General features: G+C 41.9%; 1 protein-coding gene across 3 annotated transcripts in view; it reads right to left on the bottom strand.

Annotated features, from left to right (window-relative positions):
• The window catches only part of MORC4 (MORC family CW-type zinc finger 4), a 67,380-nt gene extending 54,445 nt beyond the window's left edge, over positions 1-12,935 (bottom strand). For 2 of the 3 annotated variants that reach the window (XM_015105109.4, XM_015105110.4), the window contains exons 1-4: positions 12,642-12,935; positions 12,449-12,521; positions 6,906-7,038; positions 43-260 (exon numbers count right to left, since the gene is read on the bottom strand). In XM_015105109.4, the coding sequence (XP_014960595.2) occupies positions 43-260; positions 6,906-7,038; positions 12,449-12,521; positions 12,642-12,743 (526 nt within the window). In that variant the 5' untranslated portion in view covers positions 12,744-12,935. The remainder of the gene's footprint in view (positions 1-42; positions 261-6,905; positions 7,039-12,448; positions 12,522-12,641) is intronic. The other variant, XM_042241589.2, reaches the window with a different exon arrangement.
• Between the last annotated feature and the right edge of the window lie 13,900 nt (positions 12,936-26,835).

Below are 26,835 nucleotides of genomic sequence, written 5' to 3'. Positions count from 1 at the left end.
GACTAATTTTTAACTAGCATTTCCCATTTCCAGAAAGGATATTGTTCTGCTGGTTGAATGGAACAATTGGTACAATAACTGCTTGGGCCTGGACACATTCCAGATACGTCTGTGATAGGAGTCCAACAGTGAGAGTGCCCCCGTTCTTGGTGAAGACAAGAGCATCCTTTCCTAGCCGCATGGAGCCTGACTTGAAACCATTACCAAAAACTCCGATGGGACACTGGCTCTTCTTTATGACTTTATCTGTAAAGCCAAAGCTGCAATTATACAAGAAAAAAGAAATCAGAAAAAATCAGAAAGGCAAAAGAGCATCCTAAGAAAGGTAGGCCGAATGTTTGGCTTACAAATGAAGAACACTTATAAAAAGTTCTTCCTTTTGGTATTTCTGGGCAAAACTATTAAGTGAAAACATAGGAAATAACCATGGGGTAATGGCACTGATTTTCTTGTGTGGTTTGTGTGTACATAAACACTTCCACTGCATTAGAGTCACATATTATAAAGGTAAAGGTAGCCTCTTTTCACTAACAGAGGCTATGGCGCAGCTGCCTTTCTTGTTTAGATAAAAGAGCTCTGTTTGCTAATAGAAAAGTTAGGGGAAGATGAGCAGGGTAGTTGTCTCAGAGTAAACCTGACAGAGGGTAACAAGAGTACCAGATACTGACACTAGTCAGGTACGAGGCAGAGAGTAGGCATGCCTAACCTGGTTATATCACTCTCTAGAAATTGGAAAGTCAGAGGTTATGTATCTTGCAAATTTTAACTATTCACTCAAAGGATAACACTTCCAATTCTTACCCTCTGCTCCATCTGCTGGGGCATTTCATTGGAATGTGGCCAAGGGATGAAAATAGGTAGTTCTGCCTCTGAATATCAGCAAACAGCTGCAGTATAAAGTCTCTCGTTTTACCAAGGGCCTTTCACAAAGCCACCTCAACAATCTCTGTAGCCCCTTAGGATCAGCTTAATCTAGGAGCTAGATTCTTCCCCTTTCTTCTATTTCCATTCAAATACACAACAAAATGACCAAACCAAACAAAAATTAAAGACAAGGAAAGCTAGAAAATAAGTATTACCTTCATGTATCTTCTTTCATGACAAATAAAACTAATTTTTTAAGGATGAGTTCTCTCTAGATGGATTAAGTTTTCAATATTGTACACTACCATCCATTCCATAAATATTTACTGAGTACCTACTATGTGCTGTGCATCATGCTAAGCAGTGGAGACACAACTGTTAATAATAAGAGACATAATTCTTGCCCTCATGGTTTACAGTGTAAGGAAGGATTTCATATATTACAGATCAGATGTTTTTCCAACATTAATAAAATAGGTGCTCTACCTGCCATGGCTGAGCAGCTTGGCCTTGGCTCTAACTCTTTTAATTGGGTTGAAGTACAATCCCTGGGTTGGGAGGATCCCCTGGAGAAAGGAATGGCCACCCACTCCACTATTCTTGTCTGAAGAACTCCATGGACAGAGGAGCCTGGATGGCTACAGTCCATGGGGTCACAGTTGGACACAACTGAGTCACACACATACATACACCTGATTTCTACTTCCTGGAGGTGGGGGTTTGTGTTTACTCGCTAAGGAAGGAGGATCACTTTTTAATTTTCAAGTGTTACAGGATACCATTGTGTCCCTTGAGATGAGACACTTTAAAAGACCTTTGTGTATCCAGCAAATAAATCCAATCACATAAAAAGGTAATTTCTAGGGTAGAAATTCCTTTGAAAATACCAAAAGAGCATTGAGCTTCTGCAGTCTATAGGCCTTAGCAATCCAGAAAGTAAACTTAAAGAAGTTGGTTAAGATTCAAGCATTCCTTTTCCTCCTGTGACAGAATTACCTAAAAACGACAGGGTTTTGAGGAGGATTAAATGTCACACTATGTGTATAATATATTATAACTTACAAAGTAGTGTTTAAACTTCAATTTTAAACCCTAGAAGTCATTCAGAATGGTCATATGCTATCATCTACTTCTACTTCAGATCTAATGTCATATCTAAAACTCAGAGCTCTTTATAAACAGTAATCTTACCTACCATGTGAAATGGATCTACAGGGTTATTTGGACTTTAACCTTCTCTAATGCTACCAAGATGCTCCAAAATCAGATGGTGACTGAGCCATGAAATTAAAAGACGCTTGCTCCTTGGAAGAAAAGCTATGACCAACCTAGACGACATACTAAAAAGCAGAGACATCACTTTGCCGACAAAGATCTGTCTAGTCAAAGCTATGGTTTTTCCAGTAGTCATGTATGGATGTAAGAGTTGGACCATAAAGAAAGCTGAGTGCTGAAGAATTGATGCTTTTGTACTGTAGTGTTGGAGAAGACTCTCAAGAGTCCCTTGGACAGCAAGGAGATCATACCAGTCAATCCTAAAAGAAATCAGCCCTGAATATTCATTGGAAGGACTGATGCTGAAGCTGAAACTCCAATACTCTGGCCACCTGATGTGACGAACTGACTCACTGGAAAAGACCACGATGCTGGGAAATACTGAAGGCAGGAAGAAAAGGGGATGACAGAGGATGAGATGGTTGGATGGCATCATTGACCTGATGGACATGAGTTTGAGCAAGCTGTGGGAGTTGGTGATGGACAAGGAAGCCTGGTGCACTGTAGTCCATGGGGTCACAAAGAGTCAGACACGACTGAGCGACTGAATTGAACTGAATGCTACCTAAGCTTCAATTAGGTGGTCAAGGGAAAGTGGTGAAAATAGGGAGATTATATTGCTTCTTTAATTTCCTTACCATTTCTGCTTGTTCTGCCATCTATCATCTTTTCCTCTTCATAACTATAAACTTTCATTGTATTATAGCTTATATGGTGGTGGTGGTGAAGTTGCTAAGTCATGTCCAACTCTTGTGACACCATGGACCATAGCCTGCCAGCCTCCTCTGTCCATGGGACTTCCCAGGCAAAAATACTGGAGTGGGTTGCCATTTTCTCCTCCAGGGGACCTTCCCAACCCAGGGATCAAACCTGGGCCTCCTGCATTGCAGGCATATTCTTTACCGACTAAGACTACCTAAGGTTGGAAAGATAGGTAGTGGCACAAGGCAAGAACCAGAAACGCCAATGGATGAGAACGAGGTGAGAGGAGCTGGAGGCTCAGTTTGTTTTTGTTGTTATGTTACCCTTAACTCTTCCTCTGTGCTCTTTATTCCACTTGCATTCCCATATTAGGTATTCTATTTAACTGAAAAATCTCAGAATACATGCCAGATACCAATCAAATCGTTGCCTAACATAAATGTATTCACAATAAATAACAGAATTGTAGGAATGACTCCTATATAGTTTGGTATGTGTGTTAGTTTCTCAGTCGTGTCCAAGTCTTCGAGACTTCATGGACTGTAGCCCACCAGGCTCCTGTGTCCATGAAATTCTCTGAGCAACGATACTGGAGTGGGTAGCCATTCTCTTCTCCAGGGGATCTTCCTGACCCAGGGATTGAACCCAGGTCTCCTGTATTACAAGCAGATTCTTTAATTTTCCATAGATATTTTGTCTTAGGTGGTTTCTCTTCACTAAGTAAGTCCTATTCTATCTCCTTAATGAAATAGACAACAGTATTTGCACACCAAGGGGGCTCTGTGAGTGGAATCCAGGAATATAGCAGCTTCTTTTCAAGTTCCTAAAAAAAGTCAACTTTAGAATCTAGAGAGGTAAATTTAAACTGGGACTCTGATCAATTAAAAAAAAAAAACCTTAGCAAATTCATGGACATAAAAGGGAAAGTACTGCTGTTCTCTAAATGTACTGGTGATATAATGTGTAGCATAAAATAATAAAAGGATACTCAGCATACTGCTAGTCTCTGGCTGTTGTTTTAGAAGAACAGACCTACTAGGAAATATACTTCTTAAAAGAGGTTTTTCAACAAAGGCAGCTGAATATAGACTAGTTGGTTCACACACTATCCCCATAAGCTAAACAGAATTAATTGTGAACCTTAAAGGAATTTAATGATAGGCTTTTTCTTTTTACCTTAATTTTCATGGGATTTTGTATTTATGGGAGAAACTGTTACTTACTCACATAACTATTTTATTAGTCTGAAAATAGAAGAGTAGCATAAAAAGTTGGAAAATTTAAATAAGATTATAACAAATGCTATAAGTCAAATAGAATATCTGTAGGCTTAATAATTTTGTATGATTACCTCTGTTATTTTTTCCAAATACAAAAGTAACATGACCCCAAGTAGAAAAATTAATATATTTCATAAAAGTTTTCAATGCTACCTCTAAAATTCAACTATTTTAGAAAAAATTGTGGTACATGGAATCCCTGGCTGGAATTCTGGACTAAATAATCTCTTTTAAATAAATGGGACCTTTTAACTGATTCAAGTTTGTTTCAAGATATGATCAGAAATAAAGTCCAATACATATATTATACTTAAGTCAGGACTCATTTTTTAAATTCTCTAAAATTAAACAGACTTGTGGTTGCCAAGGAGAGGAGGAGGGAGGTATTGGGATTTGGGGATCAGAAGATGCAAACTGATATGTATAGAATGGATGGACAATAAGACCTACTGTATAGCACAGGGAACTATATTCAATATCCTGTGATTAAACCATCATGGGAAAGAATATGAAAAAGAATATATATACATATATATATATGTATATATGTATAACTGAGCCATGTTGCCGTACAGCAGACATTAACACATTATACACCAACTACACTTCAATAAAAATTTTTAAAATTCTCTAAAATTAATTTTTAAATATAAGGAACAACTGCCCACCTCAAATTAGTGGGAAACACATTTGGCATGATAATGTCAACAAAAATCCTAAGGTTACTGTAGTTTCTGCCTGTTTTGTTCTTTGTGAAGGAAGCAAAATTTTGAATTAATGATATTCATCCTTTATATCTGAACTCAAATGTCATTTCTACATGTTCATCTTTTTTGATTCCATAGACTAGATTAGATCCCTCTGCTATATATTCTCATAGAAACTACTTTTCCTTCACAGGACTTACCACTAGTAGAATAACCTATGAAACTGTACTACTAGTCAATTATTTTGTATCCTTTTCACTAAACTGTCAGCCCCTTGACAACAAGGATCATGTCTGTCTGGTTTCTTTATCTCCAGTGATTTTCACATAGGTAGGTGTTCAGTAAAAATTTGGTTAAAGAATATAGAACAAAAGAGACAGTGTTAGTCGCTAAGTTGTGTCTGACTCTATGACCCCACGGACTGTAGCCCACCAGGCTCCTCTGTCCACGTCATTCTCCAGGCAAGAATACTGGAATGGTTTCTCATTACCTTATCCAGGGGATCTCCCTAATCAGGGATTGAACCCAGGCGTCCTGCACTGCAGGCAGATTCTTTACCATCTGAGCTACCAGGGAAGCCCAGAACAAAAGTTGTTGCAATTACTGTTGCAATTATTTTGAAGCCATCCTCTTCCTTCCTCCTGCCTTATAATTGTAAGCACCAACTCTCACATATCTAGTTCCACAAACAAAATAGAAGGTGGTAAGATTTGTTGTGCCCACTATTTGACACCCATGTCACTGGGATAATATGTGGTGGGAAAGAATCAATAAGAAGATGCGTGATTTTAGGAAAAAAACTAGTACATACAGATTTAGACATATAAATATTTTGGTTCCACCCCACCTAAAATCCTATTTTTCATAATATAAAATATTAACTTTAGGTGATAAAAGTGAGGCTGTAAGCTCAAAAATAGGGCCAACTCCATACCTTCACCAACATACTGGCCATATTCTTATTTCACTTTTAGAAGCTTTCCCCAGATATTCTTCTAATTATGAGGATCTGAGACATATGGTACACAGATTGCTGACTGGTAAAACATAACCAACTTTATAATTGGTTATGCCCAAATTTCACTTCTTTGATGACTCAAAAAGATTTCCCTAGAAACAGGGTTAGAGAATTAGAATACCTTCAAGGAGAACTATAACCAAATAAATCTCTTCCATTTTTATAGTTCAGAGCCCTTTCCCTCCTCCACTGGTACTCATGCTTTGCAGGAAGCCACATGGAGAGTAATAAACCTCATTTGCTCAAAAAGGAACTAAGAAGGAAAGAGTTAAGGAAGCACTTATCTTTCACTGAGTGATATGTGAAGATAATAAAGTACAAACTTACATTCTTAATTATAAACCTTTTAAAGTAATTAAATGAACTGACAGTGGCAACAGAAATCTATATTACCAGCTTCAGCAGTTAGAAAAGAGAATTTCCTAACTGTAATTCTCCTGCAAAACTTTCAAAGATTATGTGTATGACATCTTCTGTATCTTTCGTGGGGCTTGATTATACCTGGGAATGTTCATGGTTCTAATATATAAACTGTTATAATGCCAATACTTCTGCTCTAAGAGTGAATTTAAGTTAATACAAATTGGAGAAGGTCTCAGATCAATAAAGACCTCCAGGTCTTTAGCCTTGCTGTTCTTTTTGCCTGGACTCTCACCCTTGCCCTCTTGTACCTTTACCTCATTAAATTCTACTAATCCCCCCTTAGATCTCAGCCTAAACATCATCTCATCTAAGAGGCTTTGCCTGACCTTCTAGATCAGATAGGGCTTCCCTGATGAGTTATCTCATTGCATCCTATACTTTTGTATCATCATACCTATGATTTTTTGTTATTACTACTTGACTGTCTGAATTGCCAGCTAGACTCTAGTCTAGACTCTAGTTCCACAAAGTCAAGAAGAGTGTCTATTTCATAACCTGTGTCCTGGCACATAACAGCTGCTCAATAAACATTTGTTGAATGAAGTAAGAGGAAGGAAAATATTGAAAGAAAATTATTAAGCCTTAAATAGAGTTCATAAACTCAAGACAAGAGAAAAAGAATGAAGATATCTTTACCTGAGCATTCGGTGTAGTTTATGAGGTGTCATCCCACATCCATCATCAGTAAAGGTCAAACAAGTTTTATTCTTGACCTCTTCAACATCTATAAAGACCGTCCTGGCGGATACATCTGGATCTACAGCATTATCTGCAAAAGGTAGAAATCTGCGATATTAGATCTCTTTTTCTAATATTCTATTAAAATCTCTAGTTCAGTGCCCCTAAGACATAGAAACTGTCCTTTATTCCCTTCATGTGAATGTCCCAGAAGGTGAGCAGGGAGCATTAATGGTATGGGGAAAGAAAGGTACGACAGCAGATCGGTTTATGAAGCTGATTTCTAGATTTCATATAATGACTGATGTGCAATCTGCCTTTTTCTCTTCAAACTTCACGGATTATGGGAAAAGTAAGTCCTCCATATACAAAGCATTTTGCTCCATTTTTGTCTTATTACTTCTTATCTTTTAGCCACTTTACTGCTCACAGACATATACAGTAAAGGGTGGTTATGGAGAAGAGTTGAATCTGCAACTTTGTTACAAATAGATACACAGCACACACATTCGAGTTTATTGCGAAGATTTTATTTTCTACTTTTCTTTTACATCACTCTTCCATTAAAGAACACAGATATTATCACCATCCCCATTTACAGCATGAGAGGCACTAAAAGAGTTAGAGGTTAAAACCAAAACACTAACTGCCTGCCTAGATCCAAAGGCTGTAACAAGCATGCTTAGAAGAGTGAGTCTGCTTAGGTATTCTGTAATAGTCTTGAAGGTGAGACTGTCTAATTCTCATTAAATGGAGAACACAGAATTAAAGTAGGGAAAAATATATAGAAAGTTTTACAATTCTTTCTGGGTTAGGTCTTCACAATGAGTTATTTATCCAAGAATCCAAAGACATCAAATATAGCCATATTCTAATATGTGTGCCATGACTGCAAGCCCAGGGGACGACACTGGCTAAATAGTCACATCTTTTTGCCACAGGTGCCAGTTTACATAATTGCCAGTCATCGACACACGTGGTACAAAAATCTCATTAGGGCTCACTGGCTGGAGTGGGAGGGCAGTTTGTGCAATCTGTTGGACTGGTGTCTCAAGCACTCCTGTCTTTACTGGCTCTTTAAACAAAACAAAGGCCTTCCCTCCCACCCACTTCCCTTTCCCTGGGATCCTACATTGATTTACTGATACCATGTGGCTGGGCTGGGAGATCTGGGTGGGGCTCTGGTTGTATACTCATCCCACTACCAATGTTCAAATCATGGCAGTTCTTTGTGGGGAACATCACTTACCAGCAAGAGAAGTGTTGCACATATTCAAAATATGTTTTTGTAACACAATTAACAGTATCAGTTACAACCACTTAAATGTGTGGAATGTCCATCAAATGAAACAAGACAGATTAATTTCAAGGGCCACAATAGTGTTGCCAGAATTACTGATAAAATTGTCACTGACTGTAACCCAGAAAGTCTTAACAGCGTTAAGGCATCACAGATAGCCCCAGAAGGGGATTAAAAGGTCTGATAGAGTCAATCTTTAAGGACTACATGGGGCCAAGCCTTGTGTCATGTGATAAATCAAGTGGACCAACTTTTGGCAGGAACTGTTAAGTCTGACATGCAATAGTGCCTTTGTCAGAAAGACAGTGTTTTACTTTGTAATAAGAGGCAGCAGCTTTTTTTCTTTAACTGACAGGATCCAACACTGTGAAGGCACCTACATTGTTTCAAAAAACTACTTGGCAAGTAGGCCCTGAATTGTTTTAGGACCTATCAATCATGGCTACTGGCAGCCAAGGCCATTGAGACCAGTGCCCTTAACTTGTCAACCAACAGGACATCATTTCTACTTTGAAAACTTTGGATATAGAGGGATTTTTTTCCCCTAACACTTAATGAACATTTACAATTCAAACATATAATGCATATCAATTCCAATTCTGCATTTATATAAACCACATAGTCAATGAACCAGCTTACAGGCCTCTCACAAAAATCACTTTTTCCCCCCATTTTATTGTCAATTTCACCCAAACTTTACTAGGTGCTTTTTTTAAACAGAAACCTACCAAAGAGTTTTAAGGTAACTACCAGGAGCAGCCTGAAATTTTATCTCCTTGGCTGGAAGCAGGTAGAATACAGGGGGGAGAGGGCACAGCGGAGGCCAGGGTCAGCTGGGGCAGCAGGGGAAAAGAGATCAGCAGACAGACCAGCAGCAGTAAGCACAGCTTTGCACTTATTTTTGGTTTTAAGTGCCCTTCCACTTGGCCTCAACAAATGAAGTTGTAATAACAGGTTGGCCTCAATAAATGAACTTATAATAAAAAAAGGCACCAATCTGGCAGCTGGTTTCAATTTCTGTTTAACCTTTCAAATGTTATCAACACATAGCACATGCTATCAAATCCTATGGAATCTATCTTCTCCCGTGGCCCAGCCCACCTAGCCTATGACTACGCAGGGCAGAAAGAACTCCTAGTTAACTCCCTTGGCCCACCACTTAGGTGAGAGCTATACCACCAAATCCTGGGATGTCCTATCCCCTCACTTGGCTCACATAGTCTCCTGTGCTCTCAGATCCCAAGTAATCTTATCTCTCTTAACCTAGCCCATGGTACCCTCAGTGGGAGGACTCTAACTCCCCTCAGCCACCATGTAGGTAACAGCATGAGAAACCAAGTCTCAGGGACTTTATGTTATCCCCTAACCATGTGACCCATGGTCTAAAAACAATCATAACTGAACCTTCACAGCTCATTCTAACCTGGGAGGCAATGAGAAAGTGTCCCAAACAGCATCCCTGGAGAGACAGGATGGCGAGTGGGAGATAGCTGGTTTTGATATAGCTCTTCCCCCCATCCCCTCCTGTTCCAAGCAAATGGCCAATGACGATTCCTGCAAGGTTGTCAGGGCCAAGCTGTGGCCCTCCCAGACATCCAGTAAGAATCTAAAACTGTTTTCATCTAAAATTAAGGTCATCATCTTCTGACACAAGCTTATTCTTCCTCTCTCCTCTCTCTCATACACACAAACACACACGGTGTCAGCATTCACATGCCAAGTTTGAAATATAAAAGTCATTTTTTGTCCCTCTCTTTCTTACCCTATACACCCCTAGTCTCCGTCACATCTTCGTATCTCTATTTCCATTGTCACTTAGTTTACAGAGTCTGTTCCCTCTCATCTGCATTGTTGTGATAACCTCCTGCCTAGTCCTTCAAAACTTTGTCCCTCTTTGCTCCAATTCATCTTATACAATGTTGCAAGATTAACTTTCCCTAAGCTCAGCTCTGACCACAATATTCCCTTGATCAGAAAACTTCAGGTTAAAAGCCCAAGTACCCGAGCCTCCCAGTCTCATTTTGGTCACAGCTCGCCATTCTAACCTCATTCCCTACTTAGTACTTAGGGTTAAAAGACCTGCATTTAAGTCCTGGGTCTGCCACTTAATAAACACACAATCGTGGAAAAGTCAACTAAATTTTCTGAGCCTATGTATCCTTATCTACAAGATGAGAGTAATGATGACAATGGTGATGCTACTGCTGTTTACCCCAAAAGGTATAGTTAAAAATATATTTGTGAAAGCTCCATGTAAACTCTCTAAGGACCTATAGTTTTAACTCTTCATGACATCCATGTTCCAATCAAACTCAGCTACTCAGTATTCTTCATGACTTTGTTCATGCAGTTGTTCCTTGGAATGCCCTCCCCTCCCCACACCCATGCCCACATGTCCCAATCCTTCAAATCTCAGCTCAAATGTCACCTCCTCTCCAAAGCCTTTCCTAACTCTCCTTTTCCTGGTAAGCTGGATGTCACCCGTCCTTCCTTTGGACTCCCACAGTACCCAATGTGTCCATCTTTGCCGATATATCACTTCCTATTTTGCAGTTATACAAAGAATAAACCTTCTGTATATGTTTTCTCTCCCCTACTAGAAGATGAACCTGTCATATTCATTTTTGTATCCAGCACAGTGAATGCTCAATAAATATTTATCAAATGAATGGTTCACCAGAAAATTAATGCATAAGTGGAGAAGAAAACTACTGAAGGAAAATCTAAAGTGAAAGCTTCAGATTACTAGTTAACACTTTGCTCTCCCTTTTCTCTATTATTAATAGGACAGATAGTTGTGATTAGGTTTTAATTTGTGTTGGTATCTACGTGTGCAGGCATGTGTGTGTATGTATATAATACACCTGTATACTTGCACTTGTATGGGTCAGCTTAGACCAGAATTAGGTTCTTTTAAGTTAATGCTTAAGGCAAGAATCATATATATTAAAATTACAAATGAAACACTTTAGAGATCACCCATAAAGTTCAGTACACAGTATAGCATAGGTACACATGATTCTGCACAGTGCTACTGTGAGGGAACAAGCTTCTGTCTCTCATTTCTCACTAAGTAAATTGGTGGCTTTCCCCTCTCTTTCTCTTTTGTAAGTCACATGCACCTAGATCTCACTCCACTGTGAATTTCCCTCAAGGCATGGCGCAAAGTCTTAAAAATACAGTCTAGGATTCAAAATGGGTCAATGTCAGTTTTTCTCCTTCACCTTCTAACGAACAGTCATATACATACTGTAAGCATTCTGTGTTACCGTGAAAATAATCACCCTAGTTCCCCATCACCCCTGCAAGTAACTCTCCTGCTGCCCACTGACTTCTCGCTCAAGACAATTCACACTGCAGGGCCACAGCGATTGCTTAAGTGGAGCCTGGAACTCATTTGGGGGAACTTTGAAACCGTTTTCAAGATTCTGTTCTGTGCTACCTTGCCCCAGAAACACCTTGCCATATTTTAAATTTTGAAACATTTGCAATGTGCTCGGTATGCTTCTGCCATTTTGTCCAGGAATGTTTTTCTTCTTTGCTTTCCACACAGTATTTAGCACACTACTGCAAAAGCTGGTGTACTTGGCTTCAAGGGATCAACTAAAAACGCTTTAAAAGCAAACATCGGTGGAGCGAGAGGTTAAGTGCTCAGTTATTCATTCCAGCGGTGCGAGGGCGCTCTTGGATCGCGGACCCAGCGCTCCACGGTCGCAGGGAGCCAAATGCACTCGTGTCATCTCTTAAGAGATGTCCCATCATTCCCAGACTCTCTGGTCCCAAAAGTTAAAGAACTCCGTTTTCCAGACTTTTCTTCATGCCCCTTTGCTAGCCTGGCGCCCTCCGTCTGTCGCGGGCCCCCGTGGAGCCCAGCTGCCTCAGGGCCCGAAATTTGTGTGCATCTCCTTTTGATTATTAACTAAGCTACCCTAAAGCGCCTGGAACGTCACGGGCCAGAGAGAAAAACCACACGGGACTAACTCTTGGGTCACATCTTGTTTCCTCAGCTTTATCTGCGGAACTTCATCCCTGGCGACGGAGCCGACCCTCTCCGCCGCCTGCGAAGCCGAGACCAGTCCCGACGCCCCCACCCCTGCCCCGGCCCTCCCCGCGCGGCTCTGCACATTCCTCTCGCGTCCCCGGCACCACGTTGGCACCTCTGCCTCGGGCGTTCGCGGCCAGGCCCGCCCTCGCCACTCACCTAGCAGCTCCGCGATGGCACTGAAGGGTCGCGTGTGGCTGCTGGAGTTGCTCTGTAGGTAGCGAGGGCTCATCTGGGGGCGAGAGAAGGTCCCGTCCCGCGTGAGGCCTCGGCCCGCCGGGCCCTCCCCGCGCGCCCCCCGCAGCCCCGGGGCCCGCGCGCGCGCGTCCGCCCCCTCGGGCCCCCGACCTACCGTGCTCAAGCGGATCCCAAAGGCCTGCGGGCCGCTGCCCGGCCTGGCCAGCGCGCTACCCGGCGCGCCAGGGCCCGCGGGGGCCCCTCGGTACAGGAGCATTTTTTTGGCCGCCACGATACTCTTTTGCCGCTGCCGGACTCCTCGCCCGGCCGTCCGGCACTGGCTCTCGCTCCCACCCGCAGCTGGCGGGGGCGGGGCGCGCTACAGCCACCTGTCCGGGGCGGGAGGGGTGAGGCCGGCAGAGCCGCGCAGTGGCCCCGCCCTGTCAGCACCTCTCCCAACCCGCCGACTGCCGAGCCGGCAGCGGGGCCGTACAGAAATATGGCGACCTCCTGACAGCCGCTCCTTGATCCCCGCCCCTAATTAATTCTTGGCGTTTGCCATAGGCCAGGACGCCGAGCGGGAAAGCGCGCGGGGGGGGGGGGGGGGGAGGGGGGCGGGCGCATGGGGAGGGGCAGGAATGAGACGAGGGGAGGGAGAGGGTGTAGGGATTTCTGGAACAGAGTCCTAGTTCGGAGGCATGACTAACGGGCAGGATAAGACAAGTCTTAGAAGTTCTGAAAACTACAGTTTTGCTATCTGGGGAGATAGCAGGCAGGCTCGCCTGATGGGAAAGCATCCAGACTATTTTGCCTCAAATGCCTCCAGAAGCAGCCAGAACTTTTCAGAAGGCAATTGGCAAATCATCTTCAAATCTTTGCAAGCTTGCAGGGAGGCTGTTTATGAAAGAAGAAATTGGAATGCACTTACATACCGCAAGTAGGAGATGGGGGTTAGGTTATGCAGTATCCACAAAACGGAATACTATGGAGTTCTTAAGGACCGTGTTTGCAGATGAAAATTTATTCATGTGGAAAATATTTATGAGGAAGTTAAGGAAACAGGAGGTCACCGAATATTGTGTAACGTGATACCTATGTTTATTGGAAAAGCAAGTGCATACATATATGTATAAATATGCATGTAGTCTCTCTCTCTCAGACACACACACACACACACACACACACACACACACACACCCCACAATGAGAAACACCTGAAATGATGTATTTCAAGATGTTATCTCCAGGTCCAGAATTATGAGTTTTTCCGTTTTTTCTTACTTGCATTTTTACATTTTTTGTACTATTAAACAAACACATACTATTTCATTATAGAAAAAATATTTTATTTATTTTTTAAAATATAATGATCCCTAATACAGATGAACCATTATTTGACCATTCCTCTGTGATATTTCATGTTGTTTGAATTTTTTTCTTATCGTGATCTGTACATCCTCATGAATTTCTGGTACAATTATTTCTACAGAATATTGTTATGTCTATGTGTACCCCAATGGTCATCACAGCACAGTTTATAATAGCCAGGACGTGGAAGCAACCTAGATGTCCATCAGCAGATGAATGGATAAGAAAGCTGTGGTACATATACACAATGGAGTATTACTCAGCCATTAAAAAGAACACATTTGAATCAGTTCTAATGAGGTAGATGAAATTGGAGCCTATTATACAGAGTGAAGTAAGCCAGAAAGAAAAACACCAATACAGTATACTAACACATATATATGGAATTTAGGAAGATGGTACCAATAACCCTGTGTGTGAGATAGCAAAAGAGACACAGATGTATAGAACAATTTTTTGGACTCTGTGGGAGAGGGGGAGGGGAGATGATTTGGGAGAATGGCATTGAAACATGTATAATATCATATGTGAAATGAATTGCCAGACCAGGCTCGATGCATGATACAGGATGCTTGGGGCTGGTGCACTGGGATGACCCAGAGGGATGGTACTGGGAGGGAGGTGAGAGGGGGGTTCAGGATGGGGAACACATGTACACCCATGGTGGATTCATGTTAATGTATGGCAAAACCAATACAATATTGTAAAGTAATTAGCCTCCAATTAAAATAAATAAATTTATATTGAAAAAAGAATATTGTGTCTAAAAGCATGTATATGGTTTACTCTTTTTTTTCTTTTTTCTTTTTTTTTTTATTTTACTTTACAATACTGCATTGGTTTTGCCATACATTGACATGAATCCACCACGGGTGTACATGAGTTCCCAATCCTGAACCCCCCTCCCACCACCCTCCCCATATCATCTCTCTGGGTCATCCCAGTGCACCAGCCCCAAGCATCCTGTATCCTGTATTGAACCTAGACTGGTGATTCATTTCTTACATGATAGTATACATGTTTCAGTGTCATTCTCCCAAATCATCCCACCCTCGCCCTCTCCCACAGAATCCAAAAGTATGTTCTATACATCTGTGTCTCTCTTGCTGTCTTGCATACAGGGTTATCATTACCATCTTTCTGAAATCCAGTATACTGTATTGGTGTTTTTCTTTCTGGCTTACTTCACTCTGTATAATCGGCTCCAGTTTCATCCACCTCATTAGAACTGATTCAAATGTATTCTTTTAATGGCTGAGTAATACTCCATTGTGTATATGTACCACAGCTTTCTTATCCATTCGTCTGCTGATGGACATCTAGGTTGCTTCCATGTCCTGGCTAGTATAAACAGTGCTGCGATGTACATTGGGGTACACGTGTCTCTTTCAATTCTGGTTTCCTCAGTGTGTATGGCCAGCAGTGGGATTGCTGGGTCATAAGGCCGTTCTATTTCCAGTTTTTTAAGGAATCTCCACACTGTTCTCCATAGTGGCTGTACTAGTTTGCATTCCCACAAACAGTGTAAGAGGGTTCCCTTTTCTCCACACCCTCTCCAGCATTTATTGCTTGTAGACTTTTGGATCGCAGCCATTCTGACTGGTGTGAAATGGTACCTCATTGTGGTCTTAATTTGCATTTCTCTGATGATGGGTGATGTTGAGCATCTTTTCATGTGTTTGTTAGCCATCCGTATGTCTTCTTTGGAGAAATGTCTATCTAGATCTTTGGCCCATTTTTTGATTCGGTCATTTATTTTTCTGGAATTGAGCTGCATAAGTTGCTTATATATTTTTGAGATTAGTTGTTTGTCAGTTGCTTCATTTGCTATTATTTTCTCCCATTCCGAAGGCTTTCTTTTCACCTTGCTTATAGTTTCCTTTGTTGTGCAGAAGCTTTTAATTTTAATTAGATACCATTTGTTTATTTTTGCTTTTATTTCCAGTATTCTGGGAGGTGGGTCATAGAGGATCCTGCTGTGATTTATGTTGGAGAGTGTTTTGCCTATGTTTTCCTCTAGGAATTTTATAGTTTCTGGTCTTATGTTTAGATCTTTAATCCATTTTGAGTTTATTTTTGTGTATGGTGTTAGAAAGTGTTCTAGTTTCATTCTTTTACAAGTGGTTGACCAGTTTTCCCAGCACCACTTGTTAAAGAGATTGTCTTTATCCATTGTATATTCTTGCCTCCTTTGTCAAAGATAAGGTGTCCATAGGTGTGTGGATTTATCTCTGGGCTTTCTATTTTGTTCCATTGATCTATATTTCTGTCTTTGTACCAGTACCATACTATCTTGATGCCTGTGGCTTTGTAGTAGAGCCTGAAGTCAAGCAGGTTGATTCCTCCAGTTCCATTCTTCTTTCTCAAGATTGCTTTGGCTATTCAAGGTTTTTTGTATTTCCCTACAAATTGTGAAATTATTTGTTCTAGCTCTGTGAAAAATACCGCTGGTAGTTTGATAGGGAGTGTATTGAATCTGTAGATTGCTTTGGGTAGTATACTCATTTTCAGTATATTGATTCTTCTGATCCGCGAACATGGTATATTTCTCCATCTATTAGTGTCCTCTTTGATTTCTTTCATCAGTGTTTTATAGTTTTCTATATATAGGTTTTTAGTTTCTTTAGGTAGATATATTCCTAAGTATTTAATTCTTTTCATTGCAATGGTGAATGGAATTGTTTCCTTAATTTCTTTTTCTACTTTCTCATTATTAGTGTATAGGAATGCAAGAGATTTCTGTGTGTTGATTTTATATCCTGCAACTTAACTATATTCATTGATTAGCTCTAGTAATTTTCTGGTGGAGTCTTTAGGGTTTTCTATGTAGTAATAAATACTGTATGTAGTAATACATACTGTAAGATGGGGACAATTTGCCCTCCTAGAAAGTTAGCTGTTTTGTTACATTTATAACAACAAGCGCTATGATCTTACTTTGATCCTTTAACCTTTGACCAAGTTTTGATCTTTTAACCTTATGACCAAGTTTTGATCTTTTAACCTTTTTCCAATATTTTGAATAAAAATTACTGTCTCAATGTTTTAATTTGTGTTTCCCTTTCAGTAAAACTGAATATTTCCTCAAATGTTTACTGTATATTTATGTCCTTTGAGCATTATTTCCCCTCCTGGGTCATTTGCATTTTTTTTGGTATCTTAAAATTTTTTTAAATACACAAAAACAAAAAGAATGATATGAATTCCCAGATACTTATTACTCACATTCAAAAACTGAATCACTTTGCTGTATACCTAACACAACATTGTAAATCAAGTATATTTCAATAAAAATTTTTAAAATTAAAACCTTTCTATACCTGCTTTATATATTCTTTTCTTCTTTTTCTGTTTGTATATTTTAGAACAAATTTCAAACAGCATGTCATTTTATCCCATGTAATTCATTCTTCTCTGAAAATATGGACATTTTCCAAAAGATATAGCCACAATGCCACTTTCACCAAAACAAAATTCATAACAGTTCTTTGATGTTCTCTAATACCCAGCCCATAGTCTGATTTCTTCAATTATCTCAAAAAATGTCTTTTTACATTTGGTTTGTTTAAATCTAGATCCAAACAAGACGCACACATTGTACTTGGTTATGTGTCTTTAATCTAAAATAGTCTCTCTCTCTTTTTCTTCCTTCTATTGAGCTGTTGAAGAAATCAAGTCACTTGTATTGTTGAAAGTCCTACATTCTCATTTGTCTCTTTGCTTATTTTTGTTGTTAACTTTTTGGATGAGCGGCTGAGAGCACTGTTGGAAAGCTGCCTCCAGCTGTTAGCTCCTTCAGGGATTGCCTCAGATACGAAGTTGACTCACTCAAGGTAACAGAGCTTTCTGGGGGCAGCCCAAAGAAGGACTATAAAGGTTTAACCATCTCAGCTCAGCTTGGGATAATTCTGAAGGGTCATTCTAACTTCAGATCTCTCTGTGGGGTTGACTGAGGCTGTTATTGGGCCTGCAGTGCAGCTCAACTCCAGCCCCCACCCTCACTCCCTGTCAAGGCCTGCTCTTTTCACAGGTGTTAATCCAAAAGACATCTCTTAATAAGCATCTAGCGTGCTACATTCTGTCTTAGAGTTGGCTTCCTAGGGAACACAAATTATGACACTTGAGATTGAGTGTAACTCAGGAAAGCCAGCACTTCAATGGGATTTGGGATCTAGAACACTCACTGCCCAATTGGCAAGGAGGTCCACATTGCAGAGGGGTAGGTAGAGAACGGATACATCTCTGCCATGAGGTGACACTCCTATCATTGTAGACTTTCACCAGGTGGTGAATTGTGATGGTATACTGGTAGAAGGGAACATATGATCTGCTGTGCTATATCACGTATTTGAGAAATAGGGTGAAATAGTAGCTGTGAGACCAATAGCATTCAGTGGTTGGTGCTGCTGCTGCTGCTAAGTTGCTTCAGTCGTGTCCAACTCTGTGCGACCCCAGAGACGGCAGCCCATCAGGCTCCTCCGTCCCTGGGATTCTCCAGGCAAGAACACTGGAGTGGGTTGCCATGTCCTTCTCCAATGCATGAAAGTGAAGAGTGAAAGTGAAGTCGCTCAGTCGTGTCCGACTCTTAGTGACCCCATGGACTGTAGCCTACCAGGCTCCTCCACCCATGGGATTGTACAGGCAAGAGTACTGGAGTTGGTCACCATTGCCTTCTCCAAAGATTAACTCCTAATGGAGACAGGTTTACCGCATCAAAATCAGGATGCTCCCTGGGGAAAGAATAGGACCCTGACATACAGTTTGGGGATATCTAGAGGGATACCACCAAAATCTTGAATCCCCAGATTTCCCTGAACTCTCTAAGCCTGTAGAATTTGGCCTGATTTTCCTACATTTAATAGTCCCCACACCTCTTACTTGGAGATAATGCAGAACTTCCCCCCCTAGAAGGCAAAACATGCATTTACTTCCCCTCTAGCCACTAAGCCTATAACAACATTTAAGGCACAGCATGAACACGCTAGGCTTGATGAAGGAGGAAAGTAACAATGCTCCAAGTAGCTGCACAGCCTAGCTTGTATAGATTGGCAGGAGCTGGAAGAGTGCACATGAAACTGATTCTGTGAGGGCTTGATCAAGGGAGCTAGACTATAAGGTTGGAAAAAGGAGAGTTTATTAACGTGAGAACACAACCCTGGAAAATAGGATTGAATACCCTGGCAAGGATCACAAGAGTTAGTGCAGACTCACTAAGACAGCTTCTCAAAGTATAGAAAACATGATGACCCACACTAAATGAGGTCAAAATGCCAGCATTTCTATGGCAATAATGGAATATGGGACGAAAAGATTTAGAAGCGGACATATTGGAGTGGATATACTGAAAGAGGGGTTGTCCCTCATGGGTCAGACAATAAAGAATCTACCTACAATGCAGGAGACCTGGGTTTGATCCCTGGGTTGGGAAGATCCCCTGGAGAAGGAAATGGCAGCCCACTCCAGTATTCTTGCCTGGAGAATTCCATGCACAGAGGAGCCTGGCAGGCTACAGTCCATGGGGTCACAAAGGGTCAGACATGACTGAAAGACTAAAACATACTGGAAAAAACTGGAAAACTCCAATAGAAAGACACAGGATACACCATTTACCACGGCCCTGAGGAACTTGCTGTGAGAAGGGTACACCGGCACTGCTAAGAAACGCAGTGGTGGTTCTCCTCTGTAGGTTAGGCCTGTCCGGAGGAGGGACCATTACAGAAGGCTCATTAAGGCAGTGGGCATTGTAGGGCTCATGTAGGAGTTCATGATCAAGAGCTCAGGGCTCTTACTCTAAGGCTGAGTGTAACCATCAAAAAAGAGGTGGGTGCAATTATCATAATGAGTGCAAGGTTAATGGAGAAGCCTGAGGAGCCCAAAGTGAAGTGATGGAAATGGGAAATAGAACATGGCATCCTACTGGAAGGATAAAAGAGCAGGGACAATAACTGTCCATCCTGGTGAGGTTTTAACCAGTGCCCTTCTGTCTGGATTGAGCATTTGTAATCTTCCCTACAGACTGATCCCCAGCCATTTCTCCCTCTCAGCCCAGCACAACACATTTGAAAGCCTTGTTTGGCCCTCACTCTTATTTGAATCAAGTCTTGGAACTTCTAAAACTGCCCATTTACTGCCTTCTTCTAAGGTGTGTTTGCATTGATCACTAAGGACGGCTTTCTTATCTCACCTTGCTATTCTTTGGAACTTTGCATTCAGATGCTTATATCTTTCCTTTTCTGCTTTGCTTTTCACTTCTCTTCTTTTCTTAGCTATTTGTAAGGCCTCCCCAGACAGCCATTGTGCTTTTTCGCATTTCTTTCCATGGGAATGGTCTTGATCCCTGTCTCCCGTGCAATGTCATGAGCCTCATTCCATAGTTCATCAGGCACTCTGTCAGATCTAGTCCCTTAATTCTATTTCTCACTTCCACTATATAATCATAAGGGATTTTATTTAGGTCATATCTGAATGGTCTAGTGGTTTTCCCCACTATCTTCAATTTAAGTCTGAATTTGGCAATAAGGAGTTCATGATCTGAGCCACAGTCAGCTCCCGGTCTTGTTTTTGCTGACTGTGCAGAGCTTCTCCATCTTTGGCTGCAAAGAATATAATCAATCTGATTTCGGTGTTGACCATCTGGTGATGTCCATGTGTAGAGTCTTCTCTTGTGTTGTTGGAAGAGGGTGTTTGCTATGACCAGTGTGTTCTCTTGGCAAAACTCTATTAGCCTTTGCCCTGCTTCATTCCATATTCCAAGGCCAAATTTGCCTGTTACCCCAGGTGTTTCTTGACTTCCTACTTTTGCATTCCAGTCCCCTAGAATGAAAAGGACATCTTTTTTGGGTGTTAGTTCTAGAAGCTCTTGTAGGTCTTCATAGAACTGTTCAACTTCAGCTTCTTCAGCATTACTGGTTGGGGCATAGACTTGGATCACTGTGATATTGAATGGTTTGCCTTGGAGACGAACAGAGATCATTCTGTCGTTTTTGAGATTGAATCCAAGTACTGCATTTCAGACTCTTTTGTTGACCATGATGGCTACTCCATTTCTTCTGAGGGATTCCTGCCCACAGTAGTAGATATAATGGTCATCTGAGTTAAATTCACCCATTCCAGTCCATTTTAGTTCGCTGATTCCTAGAATGTCGACATTCACTCTTGCCATCTCTTGTTTGACCACTCCCAATTTGCCTTGATTCATGGACCTGACATTCCAGGTTCCTATGCAATATTGCTCTTTACAGCATCAGACCTTGCTTCTATCACCAGTCACATCCACAGCTGGGTATTGTTTTTGCTTTGGCTCCACCCCTTCATTCTTTCTGGAATTATTTTTCCACTGATCGCCAGTAGCATATTGGGCACCTACCGACTTGAGGAGTTCCTCTTTCAGTATCCTATTATTTTGCCTTTTCATACTGTTCATGGGGTTCTCAAGGCAAGAACACTGAAGTGGTTTGCCATTCCCTTCACAAGATAGAGGGAAACAACAGACTATGAAAGACTAGAGATCTCTTCAAGAAAATTAGAAATAGCAAGGGAACATTTCATGCAAAGATGGGCTTGATAATGGACAGAAATAGTATGGACCTAACAGAAGCCGAAGATATTAAGAAGTGGCAAGAATACACAGAAGAAATGAACAAAAAAGATCTTCATGACCAAGATAATCATGATGGTGTGATCACTCACCTAGAGCCAGATATCCTGGAATGTGAAGTTAAGTGAGCCTTAGAAAGCATCACTACGAACAAAGCTAGTGGAGGTGATGGAATTCCAGTGGAGCTATTTCAAATCCTGAAAGATGATGCTGTGAAAGTGCTACACTCAATATGCCAGCAAATTTGGAAAACTCAGCAGTGGCCACAGGACTGGAAAAGGTCAGTTTTCATTCCAATCCCAAAGAAAGATAATGCCAAAGAATGCTCAAACTACCACACAATTGCACTCATCCCACACACTAGTAAAGTAATGCTCAAAATTCTCCCAGCCAGGCTTCAGCAATACATGAACCATGAACTTCCAGATGTTCAAGCTGGTTTTAGAAAAGGCAGAGGAACCAGAGATCAAATTGCCAACATCTGCTGGATCATGGAAAAAGCAAGAGAGTTCCAGAAAAACATCTATTTCTGTTTTATTGACTATGCTAAAGCCTTTGACTGTGTGGATCACAATAAACGGTGGAAAATTCTGAAAGAGATGGGAATACCAGACCACCTGACCTGCCTCTTGAGAAATCTGTATGCAGGTCAGGAAGCAACAGTTAGAACTGGACATGGAACAACAGACTGGTTCCAAGTAGGAAAAGGAGTACATCAAGGCTGTATATTGTCACCCCGCTATTTAACTTATATGCGGAGTATATCATGAGAAACACTGGGCTGGAAGAATCACAATCTGGAATCAAGATTGCCGGGAGAAATATCAATAACCTCAGATATGCAGATGACACCACCCTTATGGCAGAAAGTGAGGAGAAACTAAAAAGCTTCTTGACGAAAGTGAAAGAGGAGAGTGAAAAAGTTGCCTTAAAGCTCAACATTCAGAAAATGAAGATCATGCATCTGGTCCCATCACTTCATGGAAAATAGATGGGGAAACAGTGGAAACAGTGGCTGACTTTATTTTGGGGGGCTCCAAAATCACTGCAGATGGTGTTTGCAGCCATGAAATTAAAAGACACTTACTCATTGGAAGGAAAGTTATCACCAACCTAAAAAGCATATTAAAAAGCAGAGAAATTACTTTGCCAACAAAGATCCCTCTAGACAAGGCTATGGTTTTTCCAGTGGTCATGTATAGATGTGAAAGTTGGACTGTGAAGAAAGCTGAGCACTGAAGAATTGATGCTTTTGAACTGTGGTGTTGGAGACTCTTGAGAGTCCCTTGGACTGCAAGGAAATCCAACCAGCCCATTCTAAAGGAGATCAGTCCTGGGTGTTCCTTGGAAAGAATGATGCTAGAGCTGAAACTCCAATACTTTGGCCACCTCATGGGAAAAGGTGACTCATTGGAAAAGACTCTGATGCTGGGAGGGATTGGGGGCAGGAGGAGAAGGGGACAACAGAGGATGAGATGGCTGGATGGCATCACCAACTCGATGGATGTGAGTTTTAGTGAACTCCAGGATTTGATGACGGACAGGGAGGCCTGGTGTGCTGTGATTCATGGGGTCACAGAGTGTCAGACACGACTGAGCAACTGAACTGAACTGAAGGTGTGTGGTCCACTCATCTTTTCTTGCTGTGGGGCTTTGTGAATGCTGTACTAAGTATTGGTGTGTTTACTACTTGGGGGATTTGTTGTTTAAACAAAAGCTTTGTGACTCCCTAAGTACTTGGCTTCCTGATTGTCAGCTGGGGTCAGAGTCCTCCTCTTAGCCCCTCTCCAGCTCCCCAAGACAGAGGGCTGATCCTGAGAGGCCTGGGGAGCTGCTGAAAATCTAGGTTTGGCCTCCTTTGGGTCTCACTGCCTCTGCACAGCAGTAAACAAAAGCAGCAAAGGAATCCATACAAATTCCATCACTGTGGCTCCACAGGGCAGTAAACAGGCCATAATGCGAGGTTCCACATACTTCACCACCAAACAAGCTGCAGCAGATCCTGTAGGTGGGCACAGCATGGATGTCAGTTGGGAGCCCCTGGGTCTTGTTGCAAAATGAGAAGCAGGGAATTGCTTCAGCAGGGTTTGGTGTGCCTCTGAAAACCCCTAGCACACCTCTCTGTCTTGGGGCAGAACTTAGTTCTGAAGGCTAGCCCTACATGGCCCAAAGCCTTGGATTCCAAGCCCTGAGCCACCTACATGATCTTTATTATTTCAGCCTGCTCCAGGTTGAGTTCCTTAGCCACAAACCCATGCAAATGGAGGAGCCCCCCAGGGAGCCAGCAAGGCACCTCCCATTTTCACCCTGCAGAAGAACCTGTAACAGCACTAATTGTTCCACCTGCACAAACTCTTTGCCCTGCGGGGTGCTCCTGGGGCAGGAGGGACGTTTCTCCTAGCAACCTTTGACCCACTCTCTAAGGTCACTTGTCCCAAATCCCTGGATGGATGTTACAGAGAAAGAGCCTAAGAGGAATCAATCAGTGTGGGAAGTCAGCCAGGTGTGATAGAAAGGTCCAGAGTCAGAAGACATGGGTTCCTGTCCTGACTCCACTGAATTGGCCTGTGATCTTAGGGAAGCATCATGGGCTGCGTTCTCAGGAAAACAGTGTGACACAAGCTTTGTGGGCAGGAGGTTTCTTGGGGAGCACCGTCAGAATCAACACTCGTGAGGAGTGAAGAAAGCAGGACCAGTCAGAGGAGGAAGTTGAACTCTGATGAAGCCATAACATGGGCAGCTCTGGAGCCAGTGTGGCCCCTCAGAATTGTCCTAAATGGTGGTAAAGGAGCCAGGGCTTTATGTCCCCCCATTGACCAGTCACTAGATGCAGGCTGCCACCTGGGATTGGTGCGCAGCCTTGGGAATTATGGCTACTTTCAGCTGAAGGTTGTTTGCTGCGAGGGGCCCAGCCGTGTGCTGTCAATCACCAACAGGCTGAGGGCTCCAGCATTGAAGGGGGGGGGATGGAGCAGAGCTGGGCAGTGCCCCACAGCATCCTTCCAGCAAGTTACTTCCCTTCTCTGGGCCCCAATTTTCTCATCTGTCAGATTCCAGCTCCAGGGCTCTGATTCCATCAAGCCACTCTCTCTCTTACTAACACCTCCCTTTCTCTTAGGCTACACCCAATTTAACATCCCACCCCTTCTACAATGTCTGTAGCACCTCCTTCTTGACTGTCAGTTCAGTTCAGTTCAGTTCACTTCAGTCGCTCAGTCGTGTCCGACTGACTCTTGGCAACCCCATGAACCACAGCATACCAGGCCTCCCTGTCCATCACCAACTCCCGGAGTCCACCCAAACTCATGTCCATCGAGTTGGTGATGCCATCCAGCCATCTCATCCTCTGTCGTTTCCTTTTCCTCCCACCTTTAATCTTTCCCAGCATCAGGGTCTTTTCCAATGAGTCAGTTCTTCGCATCAGGTGGCCAGATTATTAGAGTTTCAGCTTCAGCATCAGTCCTTCCAATGAATATTCAGGACTGATTTCCTTTATCATGGACTGGTTGGATCTCCTTGCAGTCCAAGGGACTCTCAAGAGTCTTCTCCAACACCACAGTTCAAAAGTATCAATTCTTTGGCACTCAGCTTTCTTCACAATCCAAGTCTCACATCCATACATGACTACTGGAAAACCATAGCCTTGACTAGACCTTTGTTGCCAAAGTAATGTCCCTGCTTTTGAATATGCTATCTAGGTTGGTCATAACTTTCCTTCCAAGGAGTAAGTGTCTTTTAATTTCATGGCTGCAATCACCATCTGCAGTGATTTTGGAGCCCCCCCCCCAAAAAAAAATAGTCTCTCACTGTTTCCACTGTTTCCCATCTATTTACCATGAAGTGATGGGACCAGATGCCATAATCTTATTTTTTTGAATGTTGAGTTTTAACCCAACTTTTTCACTCTCCTCTTTCACTTTCATCAAGAGGCTCTTTAGTTCCTCCTCACTTTCTGCCATCAGGGTGGTGTCATCTGCGTATCTGAGGTTATTGATATTTCTCCCAGCAATCTTGATTCCAGGTTTTGCTTCATCCAGCCCAGTGTTTCTCATGATGTACTCTGCATGTAAGTTAAATAAGCAGGGTGACAATATACAGCCTTGACGTACTCCTTTCCCAATTTGGAACCAGTCCGTTGTTTCATGTCCAGTTCTTTTCTTTTTTAAATTTATTTTAACTGGAGGCTAATTACTTTACAATATTGTAGTGGTTTTTGCCATATATTGACATGAATCAGCCATGGGTGTACATGTGTTCCCCATCCTGAACCCCCCTCCCACATCCCTCTCCATCCCATCCCTCTGGGTCATCCCAGTGCACCAGCCCTGAGCACCCTGTCTCATGCATCGAAGCTGGACTGGCAATCTGTTTCACACATAATAATATACATGTTTCAGTGCTAGTCTCTCAGATTATCCCACCCTCGCCTTCTCCCACAGAGTCCAAAAGACTGTTCTATACATCTGTGTCTCTTTTGCTGTCTCTCATACAGGATTATTGGTACCATCTTGCTAAATTCCATATATATGTGTTAGTATACTGTATTGGTGTTTTTCTTTCTGGCTTACTTCACTCTGTATAATAGGCTCCAGTTTCATCCACCTCATTAGAACTGATTCAAATGTATTCTTTTTAATGGCTGAGTAATACTCCATTGTGTATATGTACCACTGCTTTCTTATCCATTCATCTGCTGATGGACATCTAGGTTGCTTCCATGTCCTGGCTATTATAAACAGTGCTGCGATGAACACTGGGGTACACGTGTCTCTTTCAATTCTTGTTTCCTCAGTGTGTATGGCCAGCAGTGGGATTGCTGGGTCATAAGGCAGTTCTATTTCCAGTTTTTTTAATGAATCTCCACACTGTTCTCCATAGTGGCTGTACTAGTTTGCATTCCCACCAACAGTGTAATATGATTCCCTTTTCTCCACACCCTCTCCAGCATTTATTGTTTGTAGATTTTTGGAGAGCAGCCATTCTGACTGGTGTGAAATGGTACCTCATTGTGGTTTTGATTTGCATTTCTCTGATAATGAGTGATGTTGAGCATCTTTTCATGTGTTTGTTAGCCATCTATATGCCTTCTTTGGAGAAATATCTGTTTAGTTCTTTGGCCCATTTTTTTTATTGGGTCATTTTTTTTTCCTGGAATTGAGCTGCAGGAGTTGCTTGTATATTTTTGAGATTAGTTGTTTGTCAGTTGCTTCATTTGCTATTATTTTCTCCCATTCTGAAGGCTGTCTTTTAACCTTGCTTATAGTTTCCTTGGTTGTGAAAAAGCTTTTAAGTTTAATTAGGTCCCATTTGTTTACTTTTGCTTTCATTTCCATTACTCTGGGAGGTGGGTCATAGAGGATCTTGCTGTGATTTATGTCAGACAGTGTTTTGCCTATGTTCTCCT

The sequence above is a fragment of the Ovis aries genome, chromosome X (genome assembly GCF_016772045.2).
Source record: "Ovis aries strain OAR_USU_Benz2616 breed Rambouillet chromosome X, ARS-UI_Ramb_v3.0, whole genome shotgun sequence".
NCBI classification, from domain to species: Eukaryota; Metazoa; Chordata; class Mammalia; order Artiodactyla; family Bovidae; genus Ovis; species Ovis aries.
Note: the sequence above shows the minus strand (reverse complement) of the source record. Positions and strands in the feature narration are given on the sequence as shown.